Raw genomic sequence first — 19,899 nt, forward strand, 5'->3', positions numbered from 1 at the left:
ATGACGACATCACGGAGCTGGCGGATATTCGAGACTTTGCGCTCCTCCACCTTCCGCTTGAGAATGCCCCAAATATGTTCTATTGGGTTTAGGTCTGGAGACATGCTTGGCCAGTCCATCACCTTTACCCTCAGCCTCTTCAATAAAGCAGTGGTCGTCTTAGAGGTGTGTTTGGGGTCATTATCATGCTGGAACACTGCCCTGCGACCCAGTTTCCGGAGGGAGGGGATCATGCTCTGCTTCAGTATTTCACAGTACATATTGGAGTTCATGTGTCCCTCAATGAAATGTAACTCCCCAACACCTGCTGCACTCATGCAGCCCCAGACCATGGCATTCCCACCACCATGCTTGACTGTAGGCATGACACACTTATCTTTGTACTCCTCACCTGATTGCCGTCACACATGCTTGAGACCATCTGAACCAAACAAACTAATCTTGGTCTCATCAGACCATAGGACATGGTTCCAGTAATCCATGTCCTTTGTTGACATGTCTTCAGCAAACTGTTTGCGGGCTTTCTTGTGTAGAGACTTCAGAAGAGGCTTCCTTCTGGGGTGACAGCCATGCAGACCAATTTGATGTAGTGTGCGGCGTATGGTCTGAGCACTGACAGGCTGACCCCCCACCTTTTCAATCTCTGCAGCAATGCTGACAGCACTCCTGCGCCTATCTTTCAAAGACAGCAGTTGGATGTGACGCTAAGCACGTGCACTCAGCTTCTTTGGACGACCAACGCGAGGTCTGTTCTGAGTGGACCCTGCTCTTTTAAAACGCTGGATGATCTTGGCCACTGTGCTGCAGCTCAGTTTCAGGGTGTTGGCAATCTTCTTGTAGCCTTGGCCATCTTCATGTAGCGCAACAATTTGTCTTTTAAGATCCTCAGAGAGTTCTTTGCCATGAGGTGCCATGTTGGAACTTTCAGTGACCAGTATGAGAGAGTGTGAGAGCTGTACTACTAAATTGAACACACATGCTCCCTATGCACACCTGAGACCTAGTAACACTAACAAATCACATGACATTTTGGAGGGAAAATGACAAGCAGTGCTCAATTTGGACATTTAGGGGTGTAGTCTCTTAGGGGTGTACTCACTTTTGTTGCAGGTGGTTTAGACATTAATGGCTGTATATTGAGTTATTTTGAGGGAAGAATAAATTTACACTGTTATATAAGCTGCACACAGACTACTTTTCATTGTGTCAAAGTGTCATTTTGTCAGTGTTGTCCCATGAAAAGATATACCTAAATATCTGCAGAAATGTGAGGGGTGTACTTACTTTTGTGATACACTGTATATATATATATACTGTATATAGGTGCTGGTCATAAAATTAGAATATCATGAAAAAGTTTATTTATTTCAGTAATTCCATTCAAAAAGTGAAACTTGTATATTATATTCATTCATTACACACAGACTGATATATTTCAAATGTTTATTTCTTTTAATGTTGATGATTGTAACTGACAACTAATGAAAACCCCAAATTCAGTATCTCAGAAAATTAGAATATTACTTAAGACCAATACAAAAAAAGGATTTTTTAGAAATGTTGGCCAACTGAAAAGTATGAACATGAAAAGTATGAGCATGTTCAGCACTCAATACTTAGTTGGGGCTCCTTTTGCCTGGATTACTGCAGCAATGCGGCGTGGCATGGAGTCCATCAGTCTGTGGCACTGCTCAGGTGTTATGAGAGCCCAGGTTGCTCTGATCGTGGCCTTCAGCTCTTCTGAATTGTTGGGTCTGGCGTATCGCATCTTCCTCTTCACAATACCCCATAGATTTTCTATGGGGTTAAGGTCAGGCGAGTTTGCTGGCCAATTAAGAACAGGGATACCATGGTCCTTAAACCAGGTACTGGTAGCTTTGGCACTGTGTGCAGGTGCCAAGTCCTGTTGGAAAATGAAATCTGCATCTCCATAAAGTTGGTCAGCAGCAGGAAGCATGAAGTGCTCTAAAACTTCCTGGTAGACGGCTGTGTTCACCTTGGACCTCAGAAAACACAGTGGACCAACACCAGCAGATGACATGGCACTCCAAACCATCACTGACTGTGGAAACTTTACACTGGACCTCAAGCAACATGGATTCTGTACCTCTCCTCTCTTCCTCCAGACTCTGGGACCTTGATTTCCAAAGGTAATGCAAAATTTACTTTCATCAGAGAACATAACTTTGGACCACTCAGCAGTCCTTTTTGTCTTTAGCCCAGGCGAGACGCTTCTGACGCTGTCTCTTGTTCAAGAGTGGCTTGACACAAGGAATGCGACAGCTGAAACCCATGTCTTGCATACGTCTGTGCGTGGTGGTTCTTGAAGCACTGACTCCAGCTGCAGTCCACTCTTTGTGAATCTCCCCCACATTTTTGAATGGGTTTTGTTTCACAATCCTCTCCAGGGTGCGGTTATCCCTATTGCTTGTACACTTTTTTTCTACCACATCTTTTCCTTTCCTTCGCCTCTCTATTAATGTGCTTGGACACAGAGCTCTGTGAACAGCCAGCCTCTTTAGCAATGACCTTTTGTGTCTTGCCCTCCTTGTGCAAGGTGTCAATGGTCGTCTTTTGGACAACTGTCAAGTCAGCAGTCTTCCCATGATTGTGTAGCCTACAGAACTAGACTAAGGGACCATTTAAAGGCCTTTGCAGGTGTTTTGAGTTAATTAGCTGATTAGAGTGTGGCACCAGGTGTCTTCAATATTGTACCTTGTCACAATATTCTAATTTTCTGAGATACTGAATTTGGGGTTTTCATTAGTTGTCAGTTATAATCATCAACATTAAAAGAAATAAACATTTGAAATATATCAGTCTGTGTGTAATGAATTAATATAATATACAAGTTTCACTTTTTGAATGGAATTACTGAAATAAATCAACTTTCATGATATTCTAATTTTATGACCAGCACCAGTATGTATATACAGTATGTATGTATATATATATATATATATATATATATATATATATATTTACCACTTTCTGAACCAATCAGACCTTCTGATTTAAATTTTTAGTAAGAAATGCTGCTATTTGCATTTATTCAGTTTGTGTCACACAGATAATGTCAATTAAATGCTTGATTGACTTTCTAACGAGTTCGTGTTTTACTTCACAACCGGGTGAAGTTCGTAGGAGTTTAATTATAAGCACATTTACAAAATAACGGATTATATTCCTAATGGGACACACGGTTATAAATTTAATAGCATCTGGAAGAACATAAGCTAAGGTAAGCAGTGGTTATGTTATTTTTTTTTTTTGCTGTGTTTTGGATTTTGACCGCTGTGCCGTGATTTATTGCGCTTTTGTTTTGAAATGAAAACAAAACGTATGAGTTTAGTTTTTAGTTTTAACTGGTAACTTCTTGTTACTGAAATTACATTCATTTGCACAATGACTAGGAAAGTAAAGGCACTAAGTAAAACAGCAAAATACAGTCGCTAATCTGTTTTTTTTTTTTATCTGAACATATAGATTATTTGTTTATTTCTATGCTACATTTCCAATATATGTTTTGTGTAAATTATATTGACTTGTGTCTTGACTCTGACTCTAGCCTAAAGACTCGTGACATGACTCTGACTAGTATTTTATAACTTGTGAACATCTCGGTTAGATAGGATGTACCTTTGGAAAGGGTTAGGGTGTAGTCACAAATGCTTAAAAATAGATCACAGCTAATCTAGACCTCAAACTACAAGTGATCAAATCTGAATTGTCTGTTAGTACTGTGGTCACTTTTGATCCTGTAGCCAGCACATGTGCTTCTAGTGCATAAGGGGACAGTGACAGCTAGTTAGTCAGTTTTATTAACTGGTAAAGGTTAATAGAATCTCACAGTTTTACAAAACCCTGCACTGTTAAACAGCACCATGATGTACGATTTTAACACTTCATGTCTGTTTCCCTGGAATTACTTGTGGAGGCTTCAAAGGTCTTTAACAAGATTAAACTCGCTCTTAATTGGAAGTTTCACAAACCCACTGTCTCTTTTGCTGCGTCTTCATCTCCAAATGACGACCAGAGGCTTTTCTTTTTTTTAACTAGAATACATTTTGTACAAACCTGGGCAGGAATAAACTGTCAGTTGTTTAACCTTAACGCTTAGTGTGCTGTAATTGTTTAGATACGTGTGATATGCACCCAGTCTTGTGATAAACGAAGCACAAGACGCTTCACAATAAACGCCTGGTCTGGTCTGTTACTGATGTGTTGTGTTTTAGGTAAGTGTGCTTCAGTTCTAAATTGAATAGGGAGACCCTAATAATTTGAATGTTACAGTTTGTAATATTTATTCATTCAAATACATAAATATGGAGCCGCTCAGGTGGCGCAGTGGTAAAAACTCACGCTGGAACCAGAGCTGGGATCTCGAATACATCGTACCGAATCTCAGCTCTGCCTGCTGTCTGGGCTGAGCGGCCACATGAACAACGATTGGCCTGTTGTTCGGATATGGGTGGTATTAAGTCGGATGGGGTCTCTCTCTCATAACTAATGCAATTACGACCTCTGCTGGCTGATTGGCACCTGCACAGAGATGAGAAAAGAGTGCTCTCAGGGTGTGTCTCTCCGTACATAGTGCTGAGCTGCACTGCACTCGTCAAAGTGTAGGTGATAAGATGCGTCCGGCATGCTTGCCCACGTGTCGGAGGGGGCGTGGGTTAGCTTCGTTCTCCTCAATCAGAGTAGGGATCAGCATTGGTGGAGACGAAGCATGACACTATCGGATGTGCTAAAAAGGGAGAAAATGCATTAAAAAATACATAAATATGGAAACTATTATTCACTTTATTTATTTCATTTAATTTTTATGGTCAGGGTTGCGGCAGGTCTGTGTTCATCGGGAAACACTGGGCAAAGAGCTGGAATACCCTGGACAGGGTTCCAATCCGAGACAGTAGTAGCCTAGTGGGTTGAGCTGTGGTTTTAAATCCTGGCTTTGCAGCAAGGTTTTTATACATCTCGTCCCAGGTGGCACGGTGGCTTGGTGGGTAGCACTGTCGCCTCACAGCAAGAAGGTCCTGGGTTTGATTTCCAGGTGGGGTGGTCTGGGTCCTTTCTGTGTGAGGTTGCATGTTCTCCGTGTCTGTGTGGGTTTCCACCGGGAGCTCCGATTTCCTTTAAGTTCGAAGACATGCAAGTGAGGTGAATTGGAGATACAAAATTGTCCATGACTGTGTTTGTTTCCAGGGGGGTACAAATGGCTGCTCCTGCTGTCTGACCCCAGGTTCCATAGAAGCTGAGATTTCCGACTGTACATGTATATGTATATACGACAAATAAAGGCATTGCATCTGCCCTAGATTATCCTTATTCCAACATAGTTCTTCAGCCATCCCCAACCTTCTTCTAGCATGAAAACATAGCCACGTCTGCCTGACAGCACCACTGTAGCGGACTACCGTAATAGACCGCTGTGCCACCAGAGCACCTCAGTTTCATTATTCAAATATAAACGATGTAGCTGTTTTGCATCAGTATGGAGTCTGACTGCATGCTTAATTCTGCACTGTTATCTCTAACATTTATTATTATTATATTAAATAATATATTATGAGCAGCTCCGTTGGCGCATCGGTAAAAAGACACGCTGCAACCAGAGCTGGATTCTGAGTACATCGTATCGAATCCAGCTCTGCCTTAGCGGTTCGAGACCGAGTGGCTGTATGAGCAACGATTGGCAGGGTTCGGCACAGACAGAGAGGAAGCACGATGCAAATTAAACAATTGAATGTGCTAAAGAGGGAGAAAAAGGGAAGAAGGAAAAAATAAATAAATAAATATATATATATACAGTGTATCACAAAAGTGAGTACACCCCTCACATTTCTGCAAATATTTCATTATATCTTTTCATGGGACAACACTATAGACATGAAACTTGGATATAACTTAGAGTAGTCAGTGTACAACTTGTATAGCAGTGTAGATTTACTGTCTTCTGAAAATAACTCAACACACAGCCATTAATGTCTAAATAGCTGGCAACATAAGTGAGTACACCCCACAGTGAACATGTCCAAATTGTGCCCAAATGTGTCGTTGTCCCTCCCTGGTGTCATGTGTCAAGGTCCCAGGTGTAAATGGGGAGCAGGGCTGTTAAATTTGGTATTTTGGGTACAATTCTCTCATACTGGCTACTGGATATTCAACATGGCACCTCATGGCAAAGAACTCTCTGAGGATGTGAGAAATTGAGTTGTTGCTCTCCACAAAGATGGCCTGGGCTATAAGAAGATTGCTAACACCCTGAAACTGAGCTACAGCATGGTGGCCAAGGTCATACAGCGGTTTTCCAGGACAGGTTCCACTCGGAACAGGCTTCGCCAGGGTCGAACAAAGAAGTCGAGTCCACGTGTTCGGCGTCATATCCAGAGGTTGGCTTTAAAAAATAGACACATGAGTGCTGCCAGCATTGCTGCAGAGGTTGAAGACGTGGGAGGTCGGCCTGTCAGTGCTCAGACCATACGCCGCACACTGCATCAACTCAGTCTGCATGGTCGTCATCCCAGAAGGAAGCTGACGCACAAGAAAGCCAGCAAACAGTTTGCTGAAGACAAGCAATCCAAGAACATGGATTACTGGAATGCCCTGTGGTCTGACGAGACCAAGATAAACTTGTTTGGCTCAGATGGTGTCCAGCATGTGTGGCGGCGCCCTGGTGAGAAGTACCAAGACAACTGTATCTTGCCTACAGTCAAGCATGGTGGTGGTAGCATCATGGTCTTGGGCTGCATGAGTGTTGCTGGCACTGGGGAGCTGCAGTTCATTGAGGGAAACATGAATTCCAACATTTACTGTGACATTCTGAAACAGAGCATGATCCCTTCCCTTCGAAAACTGGGCCTCATGGCAGTTTTCCAACAGGATAACGACCCCAAACACAACCTCCAAGATGACAACTGCCTTGCTGAGGAAGCTGAAGGTAAAGGTGATGGACTAAACCCAATTGAGCACCTGTGGCGCATCCTCAAGTGGAAGGTGGAGGAGTTCAAGGTGTCTAACATCCACCAGCTCCGTGATGTCATCATGGAGGAGTGGAAGAGGATTCCAGTAGCAACCTGTGCAGCTCTGGTGAATTCCATGCCCAGGAGGGTTAAGGCAGTGCTGGATAATAATGGTGGTCACACAAAATATTGACACTTTGGGCACAATTTGGACATGTTCACTGTGGGGTGTACTCACTTATGTTGCCAGCTATTTAGACATTAATGGCTGTGTGTTGAGTTATTTTCAGAAGACAGTAAATCTACACTGCTATACAAGTTGTACACTGACTACTCTAAGTTATATCCAAGTTTTATTTCTATAGTGTTGTCCCATGAAAAGATATAATAAAATATTTGCAGAAATGTGAGGGGTGTACTCACTTTTGTGATACACTGTATATATATATATATATATATATATATATATATATATATATATATATATATATACAGTGTATATATATACATACAGTATATTAGGGCTGTCGAAGTTAACGCGATAATAACGCATTAACGCGATCTCAATTTAACGCGATTTAAAAAAATTGTGCCGTTAACGCAAATTCTATTTGGCCCTGCGAGTCATCCATAGTTCATGTTGAGACTTGACCGTGCATGGCATCTCTCATTAAGAGTAGAGGAGTAAGTGCCCAGTGGCGGAGCCAGACAATTTTCACAGGGGTAGCCAGACTGAGACCATTGCTCACACAGGGGTGGCACAGAAACTGATACCTTTTTTATGTGGTCACTCACTCATTTACCTATACAGGCAGTAAGTGCCATGTAGAATTACATCACGAAGACCCGCATTGTTATGTTTTGTACTTAACCACGAAATACAAATGACACTAGTTATGTGGAGAACGAGTTGTCTTTATTGCTTAATCCACAACTTGGAGCATCACACTTAAACATAACACGCCGTTACCCGCTGGTCACCTGATACACATATCAGCTTAGTGACGTACAACACACAGTGTTAACGTGATACGCAGATCACGTAAATTATATACATCACTCGCATGATAATAATAAGCTATTTTCTCTCTTAATTTTCCATGACAAGTGAAAAACCAAAATATAGCAACCTTAACATTATGAGGAAGAATTTCAAAGATATTACTTTGCAATACTTTATCATTTCAAGAATATGATACAGACTGACCAACACTAAGCCAAATCAGCATTGAAAATTTACTTTACTTTTAATAGCTTGTATGTATTATTATTTTTTTAAAATTGTTTGCATAATGCCCCTGTATAAATATAGACTTCTGCTGTTCATATTATACACACAACTTTTAGGTGGCGCAACGGTCTAGTACACTAGCTCACCACCTCTGAGATGCGGTTTTAAATCTCAGCGATGCTGTTGGCTGGTCAGGCATTTACATAAACATAACAGGCTCTGTGTCATTTCCAAATACGTCATACAAAAAATATCATAAATCGACCTCATTGGTGGCGCTTTAAAAATGTCAATGGCAGGCTGTAAAAACAAGGCGGCATAGCAGCGAATTCACAGCGGGACAGCCAGTGTGAAACGGTTTTGACACCCATCGTGTGAATGCGGCCTGAGGGCAAGTTCAATTTCAGCCTAGCTCACTCCTCACTCTCGCTTTCACTCCGCTCTAAATTCAAATCAAGTCTCGGCTGTTGGAAATGAATTTAAATGGCCTTCGAACAATGATCATCCACCTCTACTGTTCGTTTTTCTGTTCCAGCATTACTGCACTCGCACACAGAGTAAGGTCATAAAAACATGGCTTTATTCTTTTAGGTTGATAAAAAGGGACTAGTGGTTTGCTCTGAGCCCTTACCTCAACCCTATTTTACATCTTAATAACTCTGAGGGTGGCATGGTGGCTTGGTGGGTAGCACTGTCGCCTCACAGCAAGAAGGTCCTGGGCTTGACTCCTAGCTGGAGCGGTCCAGGTCATTTCTGTGTCAGGGAAAATTAAGAGAGAAAAAAGCTTATTATTATCATGCGTGTGATATATATCATTTACGTGATCTGCGTATCACGTTACCACTGTGTTGTACGTCACTGAGCTGATATGTGTATCAGGTGACCAGCGGGTAACGGCATGCTATGTTTAAGTGTGATGCTCCAAGTTGTGGATTAAGCAATAAAGACAACTCGTTCTCCATAACTAGTGTCATTTGTATTTCGTGGTTAAGTACAAAACATAACAATGCGGGTCTTCGTGATGTAATTCTACATGGCACTCACTGCCTGTATAGGTAAATTTTTCCTGTATAGAATTTGGGTTAACGGCACTTTTTTTTAATCTCATTAAATTGAGATTGCGTTAATGCGTTATTATCGCGTTAACTTCGACAGCCCTAGTCATAACTGATGCAATTACGACCTCTGCTGACTGATCGATGGTGCCTTCAACGAAGGTGGGGGGATAATGGGATCAGTGCATGACTCTCCATGTGCAAACCTGAGCACGGCTCTCCTCTGTCAGGAGTGGAGGTCAGTATCAGTAGAGAGGAAGCACGGTGCAATCGGACAATTGAATACGACTAGATTGGGAGAAAGATGGGGGGGGGGGGGGGGTTAAAAAGGTAAAAAAAGGCAAATAATTTCTGCTTTTGAGTTTCAAGGTATCTTTTAATACATTACGTCACATACAATGTTTTAGACTCTCTTGGAAAAGCTGATTCTTACAGTTTCTCAGCACCCTGAGCTATAACACAAGTTTAAAAGTGAAACAGGAGGAAAATCCAGCTAAACACATTTACATGTGGAGCCTTTAGAGTGAATCTGACGGTTATTCCACACAAATGCAGATTCGTCTCATAGACGCACTTTGCTGACGTTTTACTCAAGCCAGGCCATCAAGTTTCAAAGATTTCGAGTTTAGGGGACATTGAGTCACAAGGTACCACTGTATTTATTTATATACTAATAAAATATATGGACAGCCTTCTACTAGAGAGAGATGCGAGATGCAAGTTCATCTCCCTGTTGCTATGATCAACTCCAGCAAGTGCAGTTAGCATTTCCCAGTCTGCTTTAGGCAGCTTTCTAAAAACTAATCTCGAGCTTTCCATTACACAGTTTTCCTGTTTCTCTGATCTAACACGTCCAATTAAACTCGGCGGTAATTACATGCAGAGTCGAGTCAGGTGTGTAATCAGCAAAATTGCCAGCAGCGCACCACTCAGCCCAGCTTAATGGTTGGTTCAGTTCTCCGACAACAAAAGACGCAGAAGTCCTCCCACGAGTTCGCTCGAAAGGGACGGTGGAAAAACTCTCGTTCCCGAGTCACGTCGCAGAAACCTGTTGCTCGCTGACGGCACTTGAGCCCCAGCAGGGGTGTGAATTGTCCTCCATCACCTGATGATGACCGTAAGTGTCGGCAAGTGGTCCTGCAAAGAAACATTTTCCTGCTAGGCTGAGTGCAAGAGCTCTTTAGTAAAGGCTTGACAGTGCAAAGCTCTCTCTGTATATCAGAGGTTCTCAAACTGTATGAACCGAGTACCACCCCTGATCTAAGCACAGGTTCCATGTACCTACTATAAGTTATGTTACAGGAACACACTAAAATCGCAGAGAGAGCAGCACAGTGGCCAGGTGGGTAGCACTGTCAATTCACAGGTGGAACGGTCCGGGTTTGCATGTTCTCCCCGTGTCTGTGTAGGTTTCCTCCAGGAGCCAAAGACATGCAAGTGAGGTGAACTGGAGATACTAAATTGTCCATGACTGTGTTTGATATAAAAGATTGTGTGAACTGATTCTTGTGGAATTAGTAAATACCGTTCCTGTCATGAATGTAAACGAAGTGTAAAACATGCCGTTAAAATCCTAATACACTGCCTGGCCACTACCTGGATTTAACTAAGCAAATAGGTAAAAGTCTCCCATTGGATAATTACTGCATGGGTGATTGTTTCAGCTGGCAACAAGTTATTTAACCCTAACTGATGCAGTGAGTAGCTTCTCATTTGTTAAACAACCACGTCGAAAGCAGTGTTAATTTTGTTGACGAATGATTTTCGTCATAGTTTTCGTCAACGAACCTTTTTTTCATGACGAAAAAGAGATGATAACTAAATAAAAACTACATAAAAGGATAAAAACTATGACGAAATGATTCGACACTTTCGTCAACGAATAAAAACGAGACGAAAATGTTTGGCAGGGACGACATCCAATCAGAACTGATTTAGTTTTGTGGAAGGTAGGGACAAGTTAGAAAGAGATCCAATCAGAACTACTTTAGCGTATGTGGAGAGGCGGGACAAGCCGGGTAGCCATCCAATCAGTACTAATCTTTTGCAGTACCGCGGCAAGACCACACTCGCACAAGTTTGATCTGAACCCGGGAAGACCAGTCTAGCCTGTGAACTTTCTTTACTCATGGAACCAGGTTAACTCCACAGTGTCAACAGGGAGAAAGAGGAGAGCCGATATCTGGATACATTTCTCATTTGACGTCATGAAAAACAAGACGATGTGTAAACCATGTGGGGTTCCATCTCGGGTAAAAACACAACAAATCTGAAACGACATCTGGCACTGCTGGCAGTGTAATGGCAACATGACGGCACTGCTGCTCTAACGGTACCCAGTTTTATAAAGAATGTAATATGCAATTTGTTATGAACAATGCATATACTTTTCAGGCAGAGCAGGCCTACTGGTCATTAATATTTTGTTATTGTTATGCTCAATAAGCAGGGTCATGTAAATAAAGATGTTGTTTGAAATAAGTTAAATCTGTTTTTGTGTGTATTGCACATTCAAACATTAATAATATTCCATCTTCCATTAACAATATTTGTGTAAGTGTATACAGTATAATGACTTAAATAATTTAAGGGAACTGATGACAAAGCATTTACATTTTACACCCTTTATATGTATTTTAGGTCGGCACGGTGGCTAAGTGGGTAACACTATCGCCTCACAGCAAGAAGGTCCTGGGTTCGAACCCCAGCTGGGGCGGTCCGGGTCCTTTCTGTGTGGAGTTTGCATGTTCTCCCCGTGTCTGCGTGAGTTTCCTCCGGGTGCTCCGGTTTCCTCCCACAGTCCAAAGACGTGCAAGTGAGGTGAATTGAAGATACTAAATTTGTCCATGACTGTTTGATATAACCTTGAGAATCGAATAAACTTGTGTGATGAGTAACTACTGTTCCTGTCATGAATGTAACCAATGTGTAAAAACATGACGTTAAAATCCTAATAAACAAACAAACAAACATGTATTTTAGTCGACTGAATTGACTGTAGACTGATGTAATTTAGTTTTAGTCATAAATTTATTCATCTGAATTGTTTTAGTTTTAGTCTAGTTTTAGTCAACTAATTATCATAAGAATATAGTCGACTAAAACTAAAACAATTCAGATGACTAAATTTATGACTAAAACTAAATTACATTTTGGTCAAAAGACTATGACTAAAACAAAATCAAAATTTGCTGTCAAAATTAACACTGGTCGAAGGACATCCTGTGGTCATGGAAAAGATGTTAATCTGTTTCAAAAGAGTCAAATTATTGGCATGCATCAAGCAGAGAAAACATCTAAGGAGAAGCTGAAACTACTAAAATCGGGTTAAGAACTGTCCAACGCATTATTAAAAAGTGGAAGTACAGTGGGGAAACATCATCTTCGAGGAAGGAATGTGCTCGGAAAAAAATCTTGAATGATCGTGATCGGCGATCACTTAAACGTTTGGTGAAATCAAATGGTAGAAAAACTCCAGTAGAACTCAGGGACATGTGTAATATTGAAAGTAAGAGCATTTCCACACGCACAATGCAAAGGGAACTCAAGGGATTGGGACTAAACAGCTGTGTAGCCTTAAGAAAACCAGGTGTGTGTGTAATTAATATGCAAAAGTAAAAGAAATTAGAAAGCGGGTGAATACTTCAGGTTGTTGTATTCAATTGGTAGCACAAATAGTTTATATATGCAATAGATTTGACTGATAGAAGACAATTTGAATGCATCACAGCTATATTTAAATGACCAAAAGTATGTGGACACCTGACCGTTACCTTGTTCAACCGTAACATTGTCTCATCTCAAGACCACAGGCAATAATTATGGACCTTGTTCCACATTGTTGATTATACCAGCCTCTATTTTGGGGAAGACTTTCCACAAGTTTCTATAGGGTGTATGTGAGAATTTGTGCCTTTTCATTCAAAAGCCATTGTGAGTTCAGGCACTGATATTAAATAAATAAGACTGATGCACAGACAACATTCCAATGAATCTCAATAGTAGTGAGTGTTCTTGTTTTTATAAACCTGGCTCGGTTGGTAGCACCGTCGCCTCACAGCAAGAGAGGTCAGTGTCCTTTCTGTCTGGAGTTTGCATGTTCTTCCCGTGTGTGCGTGGGTTTCCTCCAGGAGGTGAGGTGAATTGGAGATACAAAATTGTCCAGGACTGTGTTTGACATTAAACTTGTGAACTGGTGAATCTTGTGTAAGCCGTAGCCTAGTGGTTAAGGTACTGGACTGGTAATTATAAGGTCGCTGGTTCAAGCCAGGTTGCTTCTGTTGGGCCTTTGAGCAAGGCCCTTAACCCTCAATTGCTCAGACTGTATACTGTAACTGTAATGTAAGTTGCTTTGAATAAAGGTGTCTGCTAAATGCTGAAAATGTAAATGTGTAACCAGTAACTACCGTTTCTGTCATGAATAGACCACTGAAGTCGTGTCGTCATTTTGTAGGCCACGCCATGTTGTTATGCCCATATTTGGTAACCCGGGTCTAAGAGAAAAATTTCGCAAATTGCCTCTCTCGCATCCTGTAGTCATTAAAAATGTTCCAAAGCTGTTACGTTTTGTTTTATGGAGATTCTTCTGTCTATTATCACTGGATCCTCTGAATTATGAAGTCGTTAAAGAGTCAAAATATGAATATTGCTACATGTAAGCTAATTCTACTGCGCACTGAATTGACGTCACTAGACTGGAAGCCTCTTAATGTTTTTTTTCTTTTTTCTTTTTTCTTTTATAAGCCTCTTAAATGAGCGCACGAAGCAGCGCGATTCACCGGTGTAACAGTGGAGTGATATTCACAAGTTTTACTTTATATTTTTAGTAGGTAGCTACATTAAAGTAGAAAGCAAGGGTGGTTGGGTGTTACGCCTTTGGTTGTACTCACCAAAAGCGAGCCGCTCGTTCCGTTGATTTGATTGGTGTAGTTCAGTGACGTCTAATTAATGCGCATTAGCTTTCGTGTAGCATTATTAGTATTACGACCCATAATTCAGAGGATCCAGTGATGTACAGGAGAAAAATGTACACAGGACAAAACGTACAGGGTTCTGAAAATGTTTATTTAGCACAGGATGCGTTCGAGCCGATTTTTTGAAAACCCCGTTCATTTTTCCCATAGGAAATCTGAGTTAGACCCAGGTCTCCAAATATGGGCATAACGAGGACTACAGAATGACGCACGACTTCAGTGGTCTATGTAACCAAAGTGTGTAAAACATGATGTTAAAATCCTAATAAATAAATAAATATTTATTTTTTGTTGCACCTGTTATGGCTGAGACACATGTACTCTATAATTTGAAGTGGCCATCTAGTGTATACCCAATCTGACAATCTGTGTATTTCTTTAGACGCACATACTCCTACTCTGAGCCGCAGCTCTACAGCCAGAACAGCAGCGGGAACTACTTCGACACACAAGGCAGCTCAGCTCAGGTGACGACTCACAGCATGGCCAACAACGGCAACGGTAACGGCGCCCTGGCCATGGGCCTTTCCGGGGGTCAGATCATCAGCAGCTCAGGGGCCTACCTGATAGGGGCCAACATCATGGACAGTTCAGCTCCTCACACTGCAGCACAAACCACCAGGGCTTCACCAGCAACGGTACAGTAAAAGCCATTTTTCTTATTATTATAGTCTTATGCAAATGTGTGGATACCCCACACAAATTCCACACAAATTATACAACCCTTTTCTTCCAGTTATGATGAATTTAGTAAAAAAAATAGTATTGGTGCATTAAATTTTAGATGCAAAAATGTGGAATTTGATTATGGGTGTCTAAACTTTTGCGTCTGACTGTAGTTACACGTTACTTATTTTCTCCTGCTGAAAAAGAAGGTACTCACTTCATTCTACAAATCCCAGTATCCATGTCTCAGTATTTTAGTAATTATATTCTTGTTTAATTTGACTATAATAATTAAATTAATTCTCTTAATAAATATATTAATGACAACTTACAAAAGTCTCAGTAGGTTTTATAGTTATCCTAATTAAACATGATCGTCTGTTAGATCTGTTGTTAAAATAATTTATTTATTAATTACTGCTGCTAAAAACATATCAATAATCTTCTTACTGACTTACATTGCATAAGACATGAATGCGCCAGTGTCTCGACCAGACAGCAGTCGTTGTATTTGCACTGGCAAGTTGGCCACTCCCGGTCCCATTCTCCATCATTCAGACACTGCCTGACCAGTTCAGTGAAACATCCGAGACCCTCTTTTGGCAGGTGAGGCAGCTGAAAAACACGCACTTGTGGGAGGGGTCACTCGGCTCTCAGTCAGAGCGGGGACTGTGCAAGTTGCACTAAAATAGGAAATGACTAGATTGGGAGAAAACGGGGGAAAATGCAAGTTGCCAACCTGGCACGATTAAAAAAATTTATTTATACTAGTCGTGTTTTTTTTTTGTTTTTTTTTGTATCTAATGAGCATGTTCTCAAGCGCAATAGCTATGCTATCAACAGGCACAGTAGTCTGTGTCTGAGGGAAGAAAAGGTTGAATGGATTCTTCGTTGCTGCTGCAATTGCGGCCTCTGCTGCTCTAGGCACCTGCATGCGAGGTGGTTGGTTTACAGATAGAAATGCGTGACTCTCTGTAGGCAGTATTACTCTCATAGACCCAACAAGTCTGTTCGAAAACCTAGTGATCTCTCTGTACAGACGCATTTTACGTCTTCCTACGCTCGCCCCTGAGAAGGCGGCTGTTCGAATTTTTAGATTCCTTAAAATGCTGCCTACCAAGATGCCTTATTTTGAAGTGATAATCTGACTGAATAACGAGGGAGCATCCAATGCTTCCTTACCGGTGAACGCAATCCCGGCATTCAGTGCGGCACAACTTTTCTCACAAAAAATGACAAATATGGCGGATGAATGCGGAGCAGCGAATGGAATTAGTTTCAAATGTAAATAAATTCTTATTGATTTTAGAATTTGTATAATAGTGCAGAAGTGTAATAGTGTGTCTGAATTACCTGTCTTATTTAAGCAATAGAACACGAGAGGGAGTGTGTTATCGCGAATAACATCACAGCTGTGATTTGGTCGCGATAACACACAACCGCAAGTGTTCTATTGCTTTTATACAACAGTTTTTACAAAATAAATAAAGAAAATAAATCAAAGAAGCTCTGAATTTCATAATAAATATGCATTACTATTGACAATACCTTCCGCCAAAAAGTAGTTCCACAATGAATATAAAGTGTAACACTACAAAGCAAATCCCAAGTTGCAAAAACTCATTTCAGGGAGGTAAGAAGAACAAGAAGAAAAAGGCAAGAACCTCCGAAGGGAAAAAAAAAAAAAATCCTTGCACACACCAAAGGATATAGATGAGAACAGAACTTTTAGGAGCTGCTAACTGTTCGCGTTACAAACACATTAATGTTCCCTACATAGTGCACTAGATTGTGTATCGGATAACGCATTCATGTTCACTACATAGTGCACTAGACAATATATTAGACAATTGGTTTATGTTCCCTACACAGTGCGCTAGATTGTATATCAGATAACGGATTTAAAACGCGATCTGGAAAAAAAGGCTGTGTCGCCTGCATGCGCGTTTGTGTGCATGAAGCTTGTCGTTACTGGCAACGCGTCATCGGAGTAATACAGTTGTGGTGTGAAAAGACAGTGCTGTTATCACGAATATCAGCACAGTTAGAACGCTTCTCAACCAATCAGATTGTAAGGTTGGAACTACCTGTTGTATAAAAGTCAATGACTTATTATCCTCTCTACTTAGGCAGCTTACTAGGTAGGCAGCAGGCAACAAGGCAGCTCACTAGGTTTTTGAACAGACCCCCTGTCTCTGGCAGGTGAAAAGAATTGGTCAGCAATATATGCACGTGACCGAGAATGGACATGAAAGTCTGCAGCGGTCCTCAGTCTGGCTGTGAGACTACAGCGGGAGAGGATGTTACAATTAGGGAATTAGACAAGACCCGTTTGGAAGGAAATGTGAAAAATAGAACAAAAAATTGCTTTTAGCCAAGCAAAGAACTTGGTCATAAAGTACAGCAGTACCTTGAAACTCGTCGTCAATTGGTTCTGGGACTGGTGTTGAGTTTTAAAAGCGTTGAGTTTCAAGGTATTTTCTCCCATAAGGATGTATGGGAAACCTGTTAAGGCGTTCCATGGTCCAGTGGAACTGCATATACAGTATTTTAGGCTAATGTAAAATAATGGGGTTGTTTTTGACACTGATACACTGAAAATAACACAAATGCAATATAAAAACACTGAAATACAATTAAAAACAGTTAAAAATACAATAAAACCTGCACTTTATGTTTACTTCTTTATTGTTTCCTTATGCTTCTTAATCACTTCTTAATGCTTGATCTTGGAATACCGTATTTCATTCAGTAAAGGCGCATTCACATCAGATTTAAGGGAAACATCGAGTTTAAGGGTACGAATGTGTCCACGGGGGGGGGTAAAGATTAAAAGATTTCGCATTTAAGCGACGTTGAGTTACGAGGTACCACTGTGTTTGGAATCTGAATTGGAAAAAAAAAAAAAAAAAATTATTTTATACTTTTACAGAGTGCAGTGTTTATTTGCTGTAAAATATAATAAATCTGCTTTTCTTCTCCTGCTTGGTATTTTACTGAACATGAGGGTTAAAATATTATATACAGCAGAAGGTACCTCAGGGACCTCAAACAGGATTGATGCTGTAAATCAGATTGTGGATCAGTTACACCTCTGCTGGTTACCTGTGGTAATGTCCTGGTGGAAACGTAGGCAGGCTTGGGGGCATTGAATTACTTTACTTTACTGCATTTCTCAAAAGAAAGGAATACTTTCCCCTAAATTGAGTTCTTACAATGTCATCACCATGATCCTGAAACGGTTTTCTCACATCGGGGTAAAGTATTCCTTCAAAACGAGCATGTATGTACATATGATTGATCTGCTGTGCTTTCGGTGCATGTGGTGGTTGGGAAGCTTGACGCTGTTGATTTTTCTTTCTGCTAGTCTGTACTGATCACTGCGTATATGAAGTTTTCAGTATGGATCTCTGTCGCTGCAGCTTTCATTTGATTTTTTTCCCCCTTCTCTTTTTTTTATTTCCTTTTTTCTTTCCTTTTGCTTTTTGGTCTATCAGATTGAAATGGCGATTGAGACGCTGCAAAAGTCTGAGGGTTTGTCCAGTCAGAGAAGTTCGCTGCTCAACAGCCATGTAAGTTGGAAATATCAATATGCTGCTGTTTTTATTTTGCAGTTTTGCTGTTTCTGTACTAAGGTGGTGAGGCTTTGCTGCTTTTTCCCTCTTTTGTTTGTACGCTTTTTCTATGGTCATTACTCCTCTAGATCTAGGACGTAGATTGTAAGTCGTAATAGGAGAATGAGCGTCTGAGGGTTTTCAGACTTGGTCTAGAATAGTTGGGCCTTCAGTCTGCACACACACAAGCCGATTATCCTTCCCAGATCAGATGAAGCAGATCTTAACCTCATTTCCTTCTTTTTTCCCAAAATATGCCCCAGTATCGTACCGTAAACCATTCCATGCTTGCATAAGTGTTCCATGAGAGATCATAGGTGTTTCAAAGGTGGCACGGTGGCTCGGTGGGTAGCAGTGTCTCTTCACAGCAAGAAGGTCCTCGATTCGTTTTCCAGGTGGAGCGGTCCAGGTCCTTTCTGTGTGGAGTTTGCATGTTCTCCCAGTGTCCGTGAGGTTTCCTTCTGGAGTTCTGGTTTCCTCCCACAGTCCAAAGACCTGCAATTGAGGTGAATTGGAGATGCAAAATTGTCCATGACTGTGTTTGCTTGCTCCAAACAGTTTGTTGCATGCATTGTCTGGAAACAGGTTCTTCTGGATGTCTAAATGAAAGTAATGCAACGGTTCTTTCCATACGTGCTGTGGCCTGCACCTGATTTATTTCTAACAACCGCCTGTCCATAAATTTCTGAACTGTGTTCCTTTTTAAAAACCCATTTGTACGGAACCCTCAGTACTTACCTGACTGAGTAGGTTTACACCAGCTACCTTTTCTATGAGAGAACTCGGGCATGAGTGCTTTTGAAGCTCATATAATAAAGTGGCTTGCCTGTTACCATGACAACCAAAAGAGTACCAATAGTGACTGGCCGGCAATGCCAGACACGATCCCAAACAGTTTCTTTAAAATATATATTTTATTTGTTCTTTATGTTCACCCACGCCACCCCATCTGCACTATTTCCTTCACCTTGGTTCCTGTTGGCTAGCTTTGTGAGCTGGGTTATACAGCTTTAAGTATGTGGACACCTGACCATGAGATTATTATTTCAAAACCACTTTGTCGATGCTCTTTGTGCCTATAACAGCCTCTACTCTTCTGGGACTGTTTTCCATAAGATTTTGGAATGTGTCTATGGAAAGTTCTGCTCATATAATCAAAACATTGATTAATTAGCCATGCACTGGTGTTTAAGGAGGAGTTCTGTCTTGTGATTGATGTTCTAAAGTATCCTGAAGGTGTTCAGTAGGGTCACACTGAAGCAATATAAGTAAGTGGAGTTGATAAAATGGACAATGTGTGTAGAAACAAGGAGGTGGTTTTAATGTTATGGCTGATCAGTGTATATCCTCCTGATATGGCTGAAACACCACGTACTTTGGACATCTAGCAGACGTCCT

At 41.1% G+C, this 19,899-nt stretch overlaps 1 protein-coding gene across 3 annotated transcripts in view; it reads left to right on the forward strand.

Moving 5' to 3' along the window:
- rfx3 (regulatory factor X, 3 (influences HLA class II expression)) overlaps positions 1-19,899 on the forward strand; it is a 70,311-nt gene that overhangs the window by 35,139 nt on the left and 15,273 nt on the right. For 2 of the 3 annotated variants that reach the window (XM_063013932.1, XM_063013934.1), the window contains exons 4-5: positions 14,604-14,859; positions 18,385-18,459. In XM_063013932.1, the coding sequence (XP_062870002.1) occupies positions 14,604-14,859; positions 18,385-18,459 (331 nt within the window). The remainder of the gene's footprint in view (positions 1-14,603; positions 14,860-18,384; positions 18,460-19,899) is intronic. The other variant, XM_063013935.1, reaches the window with a different exon arrangement.

This window comes from Trichomycterus rosablanca, chromosome 18, assembly GCF_030014385.1.
Source record: "Trichomycterus rosablanca isolate fTriRos1 chromosome 18, fTriRos1.hap1, whole genome shotgun sequence".
NCBI lineage: Eukaryota > Metazoa > Chordata > Actinopteri > Siluriformes > Trichomycteridae > Trichomycterus > Trichomycterus rosablanca.